Genomic DNA, 17,947 nt, shown 5'->3' on the forward strand with positions numbered 1-17,947 from the left:
TTACTGTTTGCATAAAATATCAAAAGATTACAGCAAAAAGTTCTACAGCGTAGATGGTCTGTTGGCATGAGCCATAATAGTGCAATGGCTGCTGGGAAAGCAAGCAGAAGAAATACTATCCAACCTCATTGGAAACAGAATTTTAAGAATTAAAATGGACACTGACTTCAGGAAGCAATGGCAACAGAGTTCAAAGAAGCATGAAAAGCTACAAAATGAGCAACAGAGACTAGCGCTCTCTTGGTAAGTCCTAGGAGAAATGTCTAACGAGGAGAGAAAGCATCTAGGTAATCAAAGTGGAATTCAGGGAATTTTGCAGAAATCTGACTACCCATTGTAACACTGGCAAACATTCAGGAATCAGAGTTAAGTCTTACCTAAACTGCTTAACAACCGTAGCACTTAGCATAGCTCTTCTTACTTTGTAAAAGGTGGCTGAATAGCATTGAAAAGAGGAACCTCTAAATTATGAGGTTCCTCTTGTTTCTCTTTCCTTTCATTTTTGTGTTATAAATTTAAAACAGCATGAAGATCAAAGTGCTTAAATATATATGTATGCATGTGTTTATATATATGTATATACACAAATGCATATATACATATATATGTATATGCATAAATGCATAAATGTACATATAGCAAATATAAATATATCTTTAATATGTGTATGTAAGTACCTTAAAAGAACTGTATAGTTGATGTTATAGTGGCCAGACTAAGAAATCAATATCTGTCATAAATTTTAAAATTTTAAGTAGGCAAAAAATCAGATTCTAAAGATCTCTATTTCAAAGTATAAGACAAAGAAGCAGGATTTTTACTGAGGGAAATAAGACAGAGCAATGAAAGGTACATAATAAAATCAATTAGAACATTATGGCAAAGATGAAATCCACTGCCTTAAGCTCCTTTCTTACTTTGATTTAATTAAATGGAAGAATATCTTAAATTTAAAAGCCATCAATCCTGTAATAACAGCAAGAACCCAAAAACAGCCAAAAAACTTTGTAGGCTGAGCTGAAATGCTTCATATAGTATGTGTTTTTAACTGGACTGCTGTTGTCTGTCTCATTTACACTGTCAGCCCTCAGGAAGGCACCGTATCTTTTTTAATGTAGTACACACAATTGGAACTCAACCATGATCAATACTATATTTGCTGGCACAGACAGTCTTCAATTTATGAACAGATTGGGTTTCAAAGGTTTTTTGTCAGTCATTTGTTTGGAATTTGATATATTTTCTCATAAAAATCCATGTTATAAATTGTATTTAATCTCCCGGACTAGCTCATACAATGTTGTATAGTTCAACTGTAACAGAACTGTCCTAAGTCTTGGGTCTTGGGGCAAGGGGGGTGATGGAAAAGGTTAAGGGAGATTTCTATCTCTTTTCCTACACAGTAGATAGTTTGTCTTTGGTACCTTGCTTTGGCTCTTCTTTCATCCCTTTCTCACCTGTTAGTTCCTCTTCCCCATCCCCTGACATCATGCTCTTCCAAACTCTTCACTGTAACATCCCATGTGGAACTGCTTTTTCCTTATCTAGAAAGTGTCACATCTTCCGAAGTGGAGGGGATCACCAGGGATAGTCTCATCATTCAACAGGGTTAAAGAATGGAGCCTTTTTTCTGAACCTGAAGTTATCTTCTCAGGAGAAGGTGTGGACATACCAGTTAAAATCATATTTGGGACTTTGATTATGTCTCCTTGATGTGTCTGGCCACTCTCACTGATCACACATTGAAAAGACTAACATTACATCAATAAACACAGAGACTCCTATTTGGCTTCTAAAGCCAAGCCCGACACAGTCTGGCTCCAGAAATCCTTTCCAGGCACAGTATTTCTCTTCTTCGTCTTCCAGCCAAACTGACCAGCCTACTGTTCTTTCCACCTCAGTGCCCTTCCTCAGGCAGTCCCCCTCTCACCTGGAATGTTCTCCTTCCACACTCTGCCTTTGAGAATTCCTGCCTCAGATCCAGGATCTTCTACACTGACCCTAGCTGCTATTGTCCTCTTCCCGGCAATTACCTTATTTGTATTTTGTATTTAACTTTATATTCACATGTTGTTTACTCCAATAGAATGTAATCTCCATGAGGGTGGGAATAAATAAATGAATGAATGAATCTCTTCTGATGTGGGAAAAATCTTTGGCTTGGATAGTTATGGAGTCATTAACACCACATTGAAGATGACTGACTGAGTCACAGCTATTGTGCATCTGGACTACGCCCTTGAGTTTAGTACAAGGCAATGAGGTGGCAAAGTGAACCTAAGTTTAAATTTAATCTCAGATACTTCCTAGCTATCTGACTGGGCAAGTCACCTTAACAGGTCTACCTGTTTCCTCAACAGTAAAACTACTTCTGAGGGTTATTGTGAGGATCAAATGAGATATTTGCTCTTAGCACAGGGTCTGGCATATAGTGGGTATTTAACAAATATTTGTCCTCTTCTCTTCCCTAGGAGAGATAAGATAGTGTAAAGTCTGAGTATTCTCACAGTACCCAGAGAAACCACTAGAACGCCAGAGATGGCAGCTGCATAAGAAAATCAGTCTCTGCCTTTTATTTTTATTCATAATTGCTATTATTTAATTAAATTGTATGTTTTATTCAGAAGATTTGGCTCCAAATGAATTTTTACTGTTTCTAAAGATCAAATCCTGCCCCCACCCCCCAGGAATAAAGATTTTCTGCCACTAGGAATATTCTAAAAGGTATGAAGTCAATTTCCAGTGAGGAGTGCCAATGCCATTCCAAGCAATGGCAAGTAACACTGTTGGAAAAAGTGTCTAGCCTGCACTTTGATGGAGGTGTCATTCCTTTTTATTTCTAAGTTCTAGTGTTAGGTTTTTTTTAAATTAATCACATGACTTTTGAAAAAAAAATCTTTCTTACAAAAGAAGGCTCTCTAGGTAGGGGAATGGAAAGAAATGCATTGGATGTAAAAAACAAAAGGAATAAAGGGAACAAAAAAAATTAAAACATCAATCACTTTGCTCCATAGTCATATTTTGTATGTTAAGCAAGGTTTGTGAGTTAATGCCAAAGTTCAGTTTGCAGATCATCTCTATCCTATTCTAAAACTAGTGTAAAACCTGGTAAACTATCCTTATACTTAGAAATGCTTTCTTTATACCTGCATTGACAAAGTCAATTGGTTTCATTTTCCTCAAGCTTCTATTTCTCTACATTTCTAAGGCTACAGTACCTGAAGATCACAAAGTTTCTTGCCCTGTATTTATGGTGGGAAAGAAAGCAAAGACCGGTTGCTGTCATACACTAATAATAAACAGCTTGGATCAAATTCTCAGGGTAGCTATCAGATCACTAGACTATTACCTATGTACATATCAGAGTTTGAAATAAATTAAAACCGTCTGTTTGCTTCCAATACACATTTGTTGAACAGAGTACTTGCTTGCAGTGAGAAATGAAAATTGTAAACAAATAGAAAACCAAAAAAATATTACTCTGCTAGAGCATTTAATGGACCACTGGGGAAAGATAATTAACTATGCCAACCACAAATGTCTATGCAGAAGCTGTGATATAATTGTGACTCAGAATATGAGGTTTTGTTTTCTAATTTTCTTAAGTGCATTAGACAAGAGCTGCTTGAGCATCCTTAAGACAAAAGGCTCCTCAAATAAACTAAGATGATGTTCCTGGATTGGAGAATGGCTAAACAAACTGGGGTATATTAATATAGTGGAATATTACTGTGCTGTAAAAAATGGTAAATGTGACAAGTGAAAAGTTCAAGAGACAATTTCTGGGTAATTAATAATAAATTCTATTAATTATGTCTAGCAGATAATTTTTTAAAATGCTGGTCATTTGGCTTTCTCTTGTAAACCAAAGACAAATCATGGAGGCTGATCAATGCTTATATACCTTGGAAGAGTAGGTATTCCTAACAGGCAGAAATTAATTTTGATTAGTTAGCAATTAATGAGAAAATGAATATTACAATGAGAGGTGGGCTTAGTCTAATGAAGGGCTAGGGGACAGCAACTTTGATTATGTCACTCTTAGACAAAGACACCATCTCTACACCTAGACCACCTCCACAGTGGACAATCTAGACAGAAGGGATCCACCTTCACCCAAGCCACTTATTTCCCAGTTGGACAGGGTCTCCCCAAGATTAAGGAGAATATTAACCCAATCTTAATTATCAGCAATGTCCTTCACAAGGACTGGCCTTTGAATGAGGAAACAGAAAGGGAAAAAACCCTAGATCCCCAATATGAATTGGTTATTAATATAAGAGAAATATAATCATTTCTTTTATAAATGATGCATTCACAGAAGCACAGGAAAACTAATAAACTAAAACAGAGTATAGTAAGCCAAAGCAGGAAAACAATGTAAAGAATGACAGTGATGCAAATGGAAAGAAAAAAACCCACTTCAAACTGGATGCTATGGAAATATAACCACCAAAAGCTTAGTCCTGGAAATGAGGAAATGCTCCCCTCTTCCTTCTTTGCAAAGGTGGAAAACTTTGGGTATGGAATACTGTATATATCATCAGATTTGATTATTGTGTTGGACAGTTTTGCTGAATGTTTTTCTCAAACCTTTCTTTTTTTGGTTCTTTGTTTTGATGGGGAGGGGAGGGAGAGGGATATATTTAGAAGTGAAAGTGATGTAAAAACACAAATGAGCAATAATTTTTAAGAAAACACACAACGTCCCTCTTTTAAGTTTTCTCTATCTCACACAAATATGCACACGAACAGGAGATGAAGACTAAAATTCTCATTGTGATTCTGTGAGGTTAGACATAAAATCTGCCCTGTTTTATCTGAAACAGAAAAATTCAGCTAAAATGAGGCCAAATGCCATATGGCAGAATAGGAATTAGAATGATTAATTTATGACTTCAGCATAAACTCAGAACAAGTTTGCACAGATATTATTATTATAACTTATTAAAATAGTTATTATTTTTGGAGGAAGTGATGGTGATTACTCAAGATTTCCATTAATATTTATTATCACTAAAATGGGGCTACATCCAAATAGAGATTACCCCACCCTCTCACCCTTTTTATTTTTTTCAACTTTAGAGTGATATTTTGAATCCTAGGTCTGACCTTGGCATTCTGAAATAATGTGGATCTTTCATTTTATAGCCACAATTCACCCATAATTCTACATTCATACCTGATGTTGGATGAACAATAAAGGCTTCATCAGACTGAAGCACAATGACATGAAACTCAAAATCTATTGGGCAGCTGCATTGTAGAGGAATAACATAATCCTCACTGAAAAACAAAGGAAGAAAAGATAAAACCAAAGCCAACTATTGTTAAGCTTTTAACTAAAATTGTTAATTCCCAATGAAATACTTTGTTATTTTCTTTATGATATGAACAATATGGCCATTACTTCTCAGAAAATTTAACTCAGATTTGCCAAATGCTTAGGGTTAAATTCATACATTTGTCCTTTTTAGAACTTCCTTCTAACTCATATGGGAAAATCAATCAAATAAGAAGCATTTGTTAAGCACCTACTATCTACCAGAGGATTGGAGGATTTAGAGTTTGGAAGAAACTTGAGAAATTATTCAGTCCAGTCTCTTCATTTTGCAAATGAGGAAACTGAACCCAAGAAAGCTGAAGTGACTTTCCCAAAGTAATACAGATAACAGTTTGAATTCAAATCCAAGTTTTCTGATAAGCAAATCCAAATTCAGTGCTTTTTCCATCATATTACGCCTTTTATCTTTAAATATGATCAAGAGACCCAGGAATATTTCAAAAGTGGTTAACAAATATAAAAGAAAATGAAGCCCCTAAAATATTACATTAAAGTGTACCTCTTGTGAAAAGACAATTTATATATCAAGAAGTAGAGATCATATGAAATACTGCACAATCTTGCAAGTAATTAAAGAACTATAAGTTAAAACAATTTTAAGGCACCAATTAAGGCAACACAAAAATTACAAGCCCTATTGTTGCAGTCATACGGGGAAATAGGTAGAAAAGCACTGCTCATAGCACTATAAATTATTGATTTTCTTTCGGGGAAGTAATTAGACAATATGTAAAAACAGATATGAAAGAATTCACTTAGCCTAATACTTCTATTCTTAGCAATATATCCCAAGGATATAACCCAAAAGAAAACGTATTGAATGTGTATAAAAATGCTCCTAGCAGTGCAATTTAAACCAGTGGAAAAAATAGAAAACAACCTCAATATCCAATGATAAGAGAATAGTTAAACAAATGCAATGTAATTTTAATGCAATATAATCCCATGTTGCTATTAAAAATGACAAGTATGTCAAGAATGTCTATATTAAGAAATGTATGAAAAAAGAAGTTTAAAAAAAACAACCCAGAACATTAAGTAGTATGTACACACTACAAAAGTTATGTCAAAACCTTGGTATATACATTTTAAAAGATTAGAAGAGAATTTAGTGAGAAGTGACCACTAGCTCATTGCTAGGTTTTGATGGGGTTTCAAAGATTCAAACATAAATGACATGCAATCTACCTTCAACAAGGTAACAATCTAGTAAGAAAGGTGATAGGAAGCTAGGTGTTGCAGTGTATAGAGTGAGACTCATCTTCCTAAATTCAAATCCAGCCTCCAACACTTACTTAGCTGTGTGACCTTGGGCAAGTCCCTTAACCCTTTTTGCCTCAGTTTCCTCATCTGTAAATGAGCTAGAGAAGGAAATGGCAAACCACTCCAGTATCTCTGCCAAGAAAACCCCAAGTAGGAATCATAAAGAATCAGACATGAATGAACAACAAGAAAAACAACAAGGAAGGTGACACATAAACAATAATTTCAATACAAAAACCTTCAACCTCTCACTGACTGTGAAATAAAATCTAAACTTCTTAGCCAGGCTTTCAATGCCCTCCCCAATCTGGTTCTAATCTAATTTTCCAATTCATCCCATATTGTCCCCTGCCATATACTGTGTACTCTAGGGGAAATAGACAGTCCTCTAGAGCACATTCCAAGCTTTTCCACCTCCATGTCTTTGTCCGCTGTTCCTGGTGCATGTACCATATTCTCCACCACAATTTCCTCCTGTGAACATGCCTACTCATTCTTCAAGACTTGGTTCAAATGCCATCTATCACTGCTAACAAAGGCAATCATGAAGCCTTCTCTAATTTCCACAGGTGTCAGTGATCTTGGCCTTCTCAGAACTCACCAAATTCTGTTAGTATGTTTCCAAAGTATCTATTTTTCTATTTTGAACCAGAGTTAACTGGATACATGTCTAATGTATCTAATCTAGATGCTAATTTCGTTGAGGGCAAGACCAAGTCTCACTTCTCTGTATGTGACACTGTGTCTTGTACATAGCAGACCCTTAATGGATGTTTGTTGAATGAGTGAATGGTATCAGTGCATAAGAATATAAATAAATGAGGCATTACTCTTATCACCAATAACACTGATACTTATGTAGCACTTCAAGATGTACAAAGCACTTCATGTAGATTCTTTGTGAATCTCACAACAACCCTATGAGGTAAGGGACTGCAGGCTTTATTATACCCATTTTACAGATGAGCCATAACTGGCTCAAAGTTATCACTATCTATCAAGTTAGAAAGTTTCAGAAGCAGGATTTGAACCATAACTAAAGTTTAATGCTCTATAGGTTGGCTTTTTCCCCCCCTCAGTAAAGTCCCTTAATAATTTTTCAAGAGCACCTATCTTGTGCCAGCTCAAATCATTAAAATATGACTCTCAAATTCAACACTCATACCTTTGTGTGTGTGTATTAGAGTCTTTGTGTTAACAAAATATAAATGCATGTGCATTTGACTCGGTAACAGCACTTACAGATCTGAGCATTATACAAAAATGCATTATAAATTGCACTTACTTTCCTATCTTTGCACTGGTTGTCTCCATGCCTGTAGTAGTCTTCTTCTTTACCTCCAGCAATTGATAGGAATCCCTACCTCCCATTTAGGCTCAGCTCAGGACTTGATTGAATCCCCCAGGAATTAAGATTTTCCTCTCAACCTGAAATTACTTTGTACTTTTCCATGTACACCTTGTTTCCCCAGTAGAATAGAAGCTTCTGAGGGCAGGGACTGTTTTTGTTACTTTCTCTGTATTCCCAATACATAGCACAGTTCCTTGGCAGGCACTCAATAAATACCAAACACAAATGGATACAGAAACAAATATATTGCAGAAGTTGGAGGAAAAAATGTACAAGTCATGATGGAAGAAAACCTTATCTTTTATTAGATAAGCTTTGGAGTCAAACACAAGTATCACAAAATCAATAAATGTTAGGAATGAATAAACAGCACTTTGTTTTTCATGATTCCTCTCCTCCTGGGATAGTTCTGTATCTAGTTTCAACAACCTGGCATAACTAATGAAAAAAATATTCTTTCTATCAGTGGGGAGCTCTTAAGAAAAAAGAAAAAAAAACATGTTCACTGAGGAAGAAAAAAGGGAGTTGTCTGAAAGGTCAATCAACTAACATTTAGCCAGCTAGGATTAATTAAGTGCCTGCTAAATGCCAGGTGCTGCAGTAAGGATACAAAGAGAGGCAAAAAACAGTCCTGACGCTCAAGAAGCTCCTGGTCTAATAAGGGAGACAATGTGGAATAAACCACGCACAGCCAACTCTATATGGGAAAAATCAGGGGTGATCCCAGAGGGAAGGTGCCAAGATTAAGGAGGGAACTTTGGCTGAGACGTGAAGAAAGCCAGGGAAACTAGATGGTGGAGATGAGGATTGAGAGATTCCAGACATGGGGGACAGTCAGCGAAAATGCCTGGAATCAGGAGACATAGTGTCATGGGAGAGGAACAGTAAAAGACTGATGTTTCAGGAACCAATTCAAATTTTTAAAAGATATCAAAGAAAGATGAGAGCAAGGGCAAGTAAAGAATGATGCTGAGGAGGCAGAACCACTTAACTCTAATTTCGCTTCTATTTTCTCTGCCAGGAAAATGATTTTTGGACTGGAAAAAAGATGGAGTGAAATTGGATATTCAGAGTTTATATTCAGCCCTGGATTCAGGAAGACCTGAGTTCAAATCTGACCTTGGACACTTGACACATACTAGCTGTGTGACCGTGGACAAGTCACTTCTCTTCATTGCCTCACCAAAAAAAAAAAAAAAAGAGTTTATGGCCAGGAGGAACAAGGTGATAGTAAGGAAGCCACTCTTGCCTACCCATCTGGGCCTGACAATCCCTTCTTGTTGCTTTCTCTTTCTATGCCCAGGCCTATGCCTCCTCCCCAGTGAGAGCTCTGAGTCTTCTTGGGCAGCCTCAGCCCCTGCTAGAGCCATCCCTCAGCCCCAGCTTGGGACACCTGGTAGTGAGTTCAAGTGATGCATCTTTAAGCAGTGGGGTGGTGCAGGAGATAGAGTGCTGAGCTTGGAGTCAGGAAGACCTGAGTTCCAATCCAGCCTCAGACACTCACTAGTTGTGTAACCCTAGGCAAGGCACTTAACCTCTGTTTGCCTCAGTTTCTTTAACTGTAAAATGGGGATAATAACAGCACTGCCTCACAAGGTTTTTGTGAGGATCAAATGAGATAATGTTTATAACAAGTGGTTAGTACAGTACCTGGCACATAGCAGGTACTATAGAGAGAGATAGGAACCAAAAGAGTCATGAAAGGCTAGACTAATAGGTTTGATCTCATATGATGAAATAGGAACAAATGTGAAACCATATTCCAGTTAAAAATAAAAAAGTTGACTTCACCAGTACAAAACAAAGAAAATATTTCATTAAAACTGTTCAGGGTTTAGTGGAATGATATGGCCGACAAAGCTGGCTAATGAGATTTTGGACTGTATTAAGAAAGGAATCGTATCTAAGAATAAAGAAACAACCATTGCACTGTACTCTGCACTGATCAGACAATTGGAAACATTTCTGAGGTCCACGTTGTAGGAGAGACATTGCTAAGTGGAGTCTCCGAAGGAGGCTGAACTGGATGGTGAAGAAATCTTGAATACACATGCCTTGTATGTGGAAAAATGGAAAGAACTGAACATATTTAGCTTGGATCAGAGAAGACTCAATGAGAGACAAGTTGGCTACTTTTAAGAATTCAAATAATCGTCATGTGGAATTGGAATTAGATTTGCCTTGCCCCCATCAAAGACCTTAGAATGCTTTAAAAGCACCATCTCACTATCACATTCTTCTAGTGCAGGAGATTCAAGTCATTTGGACTCTCACTTTCCAGGAAACTGAAGCTGAATGACTCATCCTTGGGTACTGACTAGACTGGTTGGGCTAGGTGTCCCACCTCTACATTTAACCCTATAAAAAGTCTACTTATCTCAGGGAAACTAAGCCCTAAAAAGCCAGTAAAGCAGAAGACATGAATGTGGTTTTCATATGTAGCAGATAAAAGAAGCTGCCATAAGACAGACTTCTTTGACTCCTTCCCTTTTGGAGTGTGTTTCCTCCAACATTATTTCCAAAAGGAAAGTTTATTGAATGTTGGATCAATTATTTACATCACTGATGAGCAAGACAGAGCCAACATCCTCCAACTACTCAAGATGATCAAGGCTTTGGTGGTCCTTAGATTTGCTCAGTCAAGATGTAGTACATGGAGTGATCAATGCTATAATTCTGAGATGTAAAATATAAGTTCCCAGTCTACTTCTCTCATCTCTGAGCCCTTCTACTAGCTGCTTCCCATACCTGGAATGCTCTTCCCCTTCACTACTGCCTCTTGAAATCTGTGGCTTCCTTGAAGACTCAGCACAAGGACATCCTTCTAAATCAGGCCTTTCCAATCTCTTTAGTTCCAAGAGCCTTTCTCTCCAGCACTGTATGAAGCTGATTTATATGCGTGTGCATTGTATATTCCTATACATGTATGTGTTTTTGTCTGCGTTAGACCATAAGCTTTTTGAAGCCAAAGACAAACAGTCTTTGTCCTCTATCAAAGGGCTTGGCATATAGTGGGTTGTGGTCCAGTCATGTCCAATTCTTCGTGACCCCATCTGGGGTTTTCTTGGCAAAGATACTGGAGCTGTATGCCATTTTGTCCAGTTCATTTTACAGATGAGGAAACAAACTGAAGCAAAAAAAAAGTTAAATGACTTGCCCAGGATCATACAGCAAGTAAGCATCTGAGATCAGATTTGAATTCAGAAAGATGAGTCTTCTTGATTCCAGGCCTGGTGCTCTGTTCACTGTACCAGAAATGCTTGCCTGCTTGATTCCTATTCATTATAGAGAACTTCCTGGCCCTCTTAGCGTTCTGTATACACTAGGAAGGGGAAAATCTATCAAGACCCTAGGGAAAGAAGAAGTTAATGAAATAGGTAGGGAAGAGTAGGAGGAGGTAATAAGCATTTGTTAAGTACTTACTAAGTTCCAGAGACTTGTGCTAAGCATTTTACAAATATTATCTTATTTGAGCCATTAAAGGACAGAGGATAAAAACGTTATCAACCCTAGCCTTAGAGGAAGACGCTCCTGGAAGACTGTAGGGTTTGTCAGACAGATAAGTTTCTTCATGGTTGAATAAGGGAAAAATCCAGACTTCCCTAATAATTTTCCAAGAAAACAACCAAATCACTTAGGAACAGTTTGAGGAAGGCAGTACCATCACTTAACATAAGGCAAGATTCTTGGTAACAAACATCCTATTCTTTTCTTCCTTTCTTTCTGAAGCTAGAAAACAAAACTTTGATTTATGTCAGTGATGATTTCCTTGTAGTCTGCTAGGACTAGCAGAGCAGTGCAAATATCTGAGATACAGCGAATTCCCTTAACATTCTGTGGTGTATTCAGGTTTCATCAACCGATTTTGTCTGCAAGGAACAATCAACAAGTTATTTAAAAGTATTGTACTCCCACAGCCATCACCAATATGATTAACTGCTCAGTAATCCAGACCACTTTTTGGAAGTACAGTTTCAGAGGTGATGAAAGAGGCTGGAAAGTGGATTCCTTCATAAGATATTATGCTTGGCCCCAGGGCACAACTGGGATCCATGACCAGTGGGAAGATATTACAGAAAATATTTTTCCTTAGTATAAAGAGGAACTTCTTAATAATTAGAACTATCAAAAATGGAACTAACTGCCTTGGCATAGGGTAAGTTTTCCATCTCTGAAGATGTTTTGGTGGAGTCAGTATTACTACTTCTCAGAGCTACTGTAGAGGAGATCCATGACTCACGTAAATGTTGAACTAGATTACCTTGGAGTCTCTTCCAACTTCTAATTTATTATTAATCTTAACTCTAATTTATCTCATTTTATAAATTAGCTGAGTTATAATTCCATCAGCTTCTTGGGTATATTTCTTGAATTTCAGAGAGTGCTGTAATTGATAGAATTAAATTTCCCACTATTGAAAAACTACCAACAAATACTATAATTAAATACAAACCTTAAAAAAAATACCTTTGAGGGAAACTGGGTGTCAAGCTGGAAATGCAAACTACCAACTGATAGTTCTTCCAATTTCCAGGACAGCTTAGGGATTATTAAGGGAATATTAGTGGGAAGAGTCCTTTCAACTATTTATGTGCCTCTGTTCTTATCATTCATTTAGGTTTTAATCCAGGACAGAATTACTTGGGTAAGTAAGAGAGGCAAGAAACTGTAACTTTTAGTGGTACAGTTTGAACAGGCTCTGCTTACTGGCAGAGTGTTTGGAGAAGGCAAAAAAAAAATCACACTTTATCGTTTGTGGCAAAGATATTTTTAAAGTATCTCTATTATACAAACAATTATACGTTTAAAATAAACTGTTTAACTAAAATTTCCATGCTGACTACAACAGAATGAATGTTACACACAAAAAACCCTTTAGTGAAGGACATCTAAAAAAAGGTTAGGTAGAAAACAAATAACCAAGAGTGGAAGGAAGGAAGGAAAGAAAGGAGGAAGGAAAGGAGGAGGAGAGGGAGGAAAGAAGAAAAGGGAGAAAGGAAAGGAAAATGGAAGGGAGGGAGGAAGGAAAAGAGGAAGGAAAAGAAGGAAGGAAGGAGAAAGGCAGAGAAGGAAGGAAAAAGGAAGAAAAGGAAGGAAGGAAGGAAGAAGGGAGAGAGAGAAGAAAGGAAGGAGGAAAGGAGAGAAGGAAAAGGAGGAGGAAGGAAGGAAAGAACATACGGTACATTCCTTTATAGAGTTTATAATCTAGTAGATGAGATAATACAAAAATAGCTATAATAAACAATAAAACTTAAGTACATTATAAAAATACATATTTAGGCCTTGAGAGTTCATAGGAGGACAAATCATTTTTAGGTGAAGATTAAGGAAGACCTCATGGAAAAGACTGTATTGGATGTGGGACTTGAAGGATGGATTGGATTTTGACATACAGATGAGAGAGGCAGGTGTGGGGAAGTTATGTTTTTCTTAAACTGACATTTATATAATGCTTTAAGATTTGCAAACAGTTACATTCATAATCTCATTTGAGCCTCACAACAACATATGTAGCAGATGAAGGGGGAAGCTGTTCCTAGGGTATGGGAAATCATGGAAAACTTCCCAGGATCTATACTTAGGGATCCATAAATTGTTGCAAAAGGACAGTTCCTCAGAGAGGCAATCAGTGAGAAAAAAGGCAGCTTAAGGCAGCTGTTGTTTGGAGGAAGGAAAAAAAAATTCCAAGGCTTATCAACTTACATATAGCCAGTCTATTAACTACTCACCAAGACAAAGGGGATGACTCTTCTTTGCCATTTTCATACACATCTCTTAACTGCCCTTTTGTGACTTCCTTCCTCTTTCAGTGTGCTGTTTAACATTTATTTTTTATCTAATTTCACCTATATTAAAAAGTCTGATAGTAGAAGGATTAAATGTCACATACACTTTGCTCTAAGTCCTGCAATTTCTCATGGATGGGCTCCATACTTATCTAGGGATATAGTCCTAGAATATGCCAGGTGGGGAGAGGCTTCCAGTATATTTTATTGTGTCTGAATGTTTCCATTCTTAAATCATACATTGAATAACACACAATTTTTAAGTAATTTTCCAGCAGTGGGAATCTTAGATTACAATTAGTTTTGTGGAGGATAATAATTGTAAGTGGAGAAATAAATTGGAGAAATAAAAATGTAAGTTTCTTGATCTGTAAGTGATCCTTGAATTCCCATAACCTATAACAGATGGACTTTTAATTTTGTAACTCACCTTTCTCCAAGTGGAATATCTGGTAGACTTATAAATGAAGGAAAGTCCAAAGTGTTTAGGACCGGATAGGCATGGAGAGGAATAAGTAAAGTTTCATCTCCCTGAAAACAATAAAAATAAATTCAAATCACTGAAAATAAGAATAATTTTAAAAATATTTATATATGCTATATTTTTCTTATCAGTTCCCAAAAAAGTTCCTGAAGAAGTTTGCATATTTAATGTTGAAAATGTTAAGATTTCTTAGCCTTAGATAAAAATTCAAGAATTCTTCAGCACATTTCTTTCAAAACAATTTTCAACACTCAAATACCCAGGAATACTCTCAACAAAAACAATAATATACATTAGCTGTTTTTATTTCAGGAAAGATAAAGAAAATTTTTAACAGCTGCCAATGAAGGGAAAACTCAGAGGCTACAATGCCAAGCAGCTAGATAGAGGACAAGTTATCGGAGTTGGGAGACTGGGGTGTGAGCTTCAACTCACACATGCACTTAGAGATCTAAGTAGAGAGGTCTCTTGGATATTTATGCTTACTTAAAATGGTATTTTGCACTCATATGGTGTTTTAAGGTTCATAAAATATTTTACAAGCATCTCATTTTATTCTCACAACAAACCTTAAAGGTAGGTGGTACAAGTACTATTTTGCTCATTTTATTTTTAAAAATAGGAAACTAAGCCACAGGGAGTTTAATAATATTGTTGAGTCCATTGAGGAATATTGGGGAGGAATTTCTTAAAATCAGATAAATGTCAAAAAATTTCTAGATACCAAGGCTCTCAAACTTATTTGATCTCAGAAATTCTTCACTCTCTTAAAAATTATTGAGAACCCTTTTGTGTGAGTTACATCTATTAATATTTACCATATTAAAAATGAAAATGTCTTCATAATGTCATGAAAATAGTTTTGACATTGTGTCTTTCCCTCCCCGCTCCCCAAAGGGGCCTCAGGAGCTACACATTGGGAGCTGCTGCTAAGTACTTCAGTTTGAATTCAGGGTTATTATTTTTGAGCTCAGAATATGTTTTCTCAATGGAGTTTTCTGGTTTATAAGAGCTTTTGCTATCCTTTTTAAAAACTTAAACTAATTTGTTATTATGACATGCTTTTCAGTTTCTATAAAACTAGAAACTAGTTAACTTTAAGGGTTCATTTTTAGCATGATCGAAGTTACTAAAAGAATGAACTGTTGAATACAATCGCCAGCAAATGTCAGAAGGATTTTCCAGAAATCTATTTCTCTGAAGACTTTTAAGAAAGGATAAGCAGGTACCTAGGGCATAGTCCTGCCTAGAGACAGGAGGATAAGTTAGCATACCTATTATTGCAAATGGAAGAATTTTTGAAAGGATAGCATAGGGGCAGCTAGGTGGTACAGTGGATAGAGCACTAGCCCTGGAATCAGGAAGACCATTGTTAAAATCTGGCTTCAGACACTTATTAGTTGTGTCACCCTGGGCAAGTCACTTAACCCCAATGGCCCCCTCCCCTGAAAAAAGAAAAAGGATAGTATGTAGAATAGGAGCAAATACTAATACAATTCCAGATAGCCCTTGAAAGCATCCCTTATACACAATACAAATGATAACCATAGTAATAACTCTGAATCAAGGAAAGTTAAGGAAAATATAAGCAAACACTGTTTTAAAAGACATGTCTGTGTAATACGTTTTAGAAAAGTACCCCAAATTGTTAATAAAAAGCTTCTTTTAAAAAAATTTTGCTATCTAAAGAGTTAGAGACAGGAACTGGCCTCGTGATTTCACTGGTACTGGGAGCTCCCAAAGAGAAATTTCCCCTACGAAGGCAGGACTGCATCTTCTCTTAGAGTTACCTAGAGAACACTGATCAGTTAAGAGACTTCTCCAGTGTCCCAACCAATATGAGTCAGAGATCAGATGTGAATTGAAGTCTTCCTTGTTTCAAGGCCTCTATTGCCTCTCACCTAAAGGGTTACCTATTCAAAAATGTGAAAGTTTACTTATGTTAAACAATTAATTGTTTTGGTAGGGCTGAAAACTGAAGTGTTACAGTGACTTTTTGGTACAAGAAAACTGGAAGAACTAAAGCACAGAAAGATTGAATAATTTTGTTTGGTTATTACAAGTGCAAGGGTTAAGCACCAGTTTGTCTCACACATAGGCTAAGGCCCTCATTCATTAAATTACTCAATCCCTCTACAACTCCCCAAAATGCTGACAGGGTAATAAAAACATTTTGGCACCAAAAAACCACCCCAAAACAAAACAAAACAAAAACCCCACAGCAGCCATCTGTTTTCTTATATTTACACCTACAACCTCAGTTCTTAAAGAAATTTTGGAAGCTTACCTGACAGTGAATGCGGATACAATCATAATAATAACGCCATTCATCTGGAGAAAATTCAACTGTCACTTTAAGGGACAAGCCAGGAACAAGACGATGCTGTAAGATTAAATAAGTTCTCATAAGCCCATGGTTGCTGAATATCACCCCCACTGCTTTGCAATAAAAAGTAAAGTAAAAGCAAAGACTATTCTTTTAACCACATAAGGTTGATATGCAACAAAGAAACTGAAAATGGACATAAGAAGGAACAGAAGGAAATAGGTTGTCAATAATACTTACTTTTTTAATGTACTTGATCTCAAAATATTTGGTTTGTGGGGGTAAAATATGAAGATTTATGACATCATCAGAAATATTGATCAGATTCTGTGGGAAAACAGAAGATGCATTTAAAATAAATAAATACAAAGAACCCTTTAACTAATTTGTCAAACATTCTGGTCTAAACATCTGAGCCAAGGGACCTTCTTGCTAGCTGGTGTTGTATGCCACTGGCCACTGACAGGAATATTTGTGTCCTTTTAAGACAATTTTAGGATAATTTCTGGAGAAGGAAATAGCAAAAATAGCAAACCACTCCAGCATCTTTGCCAAGAAAACCCCAAATGGGATCACGAAGAGTCAGACATAACTAAACTGACTGAACAACATGAAGGATAGTTTTAGGGATAAAAATCATTTTAGAATATTTTAAAGATAATAGTAGGAGTAGAAATTTTTAAATGATTAATTGTACTTTAAAAAATCATACTTGTCACTTCCCAATCACCCTCTCCTCTGTAGAATCCTGCCTTATAACAAATAACTTGTCTTGTTAACACGCTGTTCATTTCTGCAAATCTAAACTTCAGTCAATACCTACAATCTGCCACCTGTAATCCTGCCATAAAGGCATAAACAGTATTCTGAAAGTTGTGACCTAGTACCAGAATTTCTGAGTCAAAAGGTATAATCAGTTTTGTGACTTGTATATTGCCCTACAGTATCAGTATGTAGTCTTACCAACAAAATACTGAAGTTTACTTTCCCACAACTCCACAAACACTTTTTCATTTGATTTTTGTTACTTTTGTTATTGTGCTGGATACAGTGTATATAACACAGTCTCTCTCTATCTCTTCCCTGAGTTTAAGTCTCATATATCACCAGTTGTCTGTAAGACTTTTCACACTGGAGGTGCTGGAGACATCTTAAACTCAACATGTCCAAAATCGAACTCACTGTTTTCCCCTCGAGACTCCTTGTTCTTCCAATTTCTTATTTTTGTCGAGGGCACCACCACCCACTTCTTCCCCAGTTTTTTCTCCCCTTCTCCACCCAGGCCCAGGCCCTTCCAGAAGTCATCCGGTAAGATCAGCTGGAGAAGAAGCATCACCACCACGTGGGGGACCCAACCCTCTTTTTCAGTGGTCTGCTTAACAGCTTAAAGCAT

General features: G+C 36.7%; 1 protein-coding gene across 1 annotated transcript in view; it reads right to left on the minus strand.

Annotated features, from left to right (window-relative positions):
- The window catches only part of CFAP221 (cilia and flagella associated protein 221), a 99,177-nt gene that overhangs the window by 63,460 nt on the left and 17,770 nt on the right, over window positions 1-17,947 (minus strand). The window contains 4 exon segments of the mRNA XM_020963130.2: window positions 5,183-5,286; window positions 14,175-14,275; window positions 16,516-16,611; window positions 16,795-16,881. Coding sequence (XP_020818789.1) covers window positions 5,183-5,286; window positions 14,175-14,275; window positions 16,516-16,611; window positions 16,795-16,881 — 388 coding nt within the window.

This window comes from Phascolarctos cinereus, unplaced genomic scaffold, assembly GCF_003287225.1.
Source record: "Phascolarctos cinereus isolate Bilbo 61053 unplaced genomic scaffold, phaCin_HiC Scaffold_726;HRSCAF=1367, whole genome shotgun sequence".
Taxonomy (NCBI): domain Eukaryota; kingdom Metazoa; phylum Chordata; class Mammalia; order Diprotodontia; family Phascolarctidae; genus Phascolarctos; species Phascolarctos cinereus.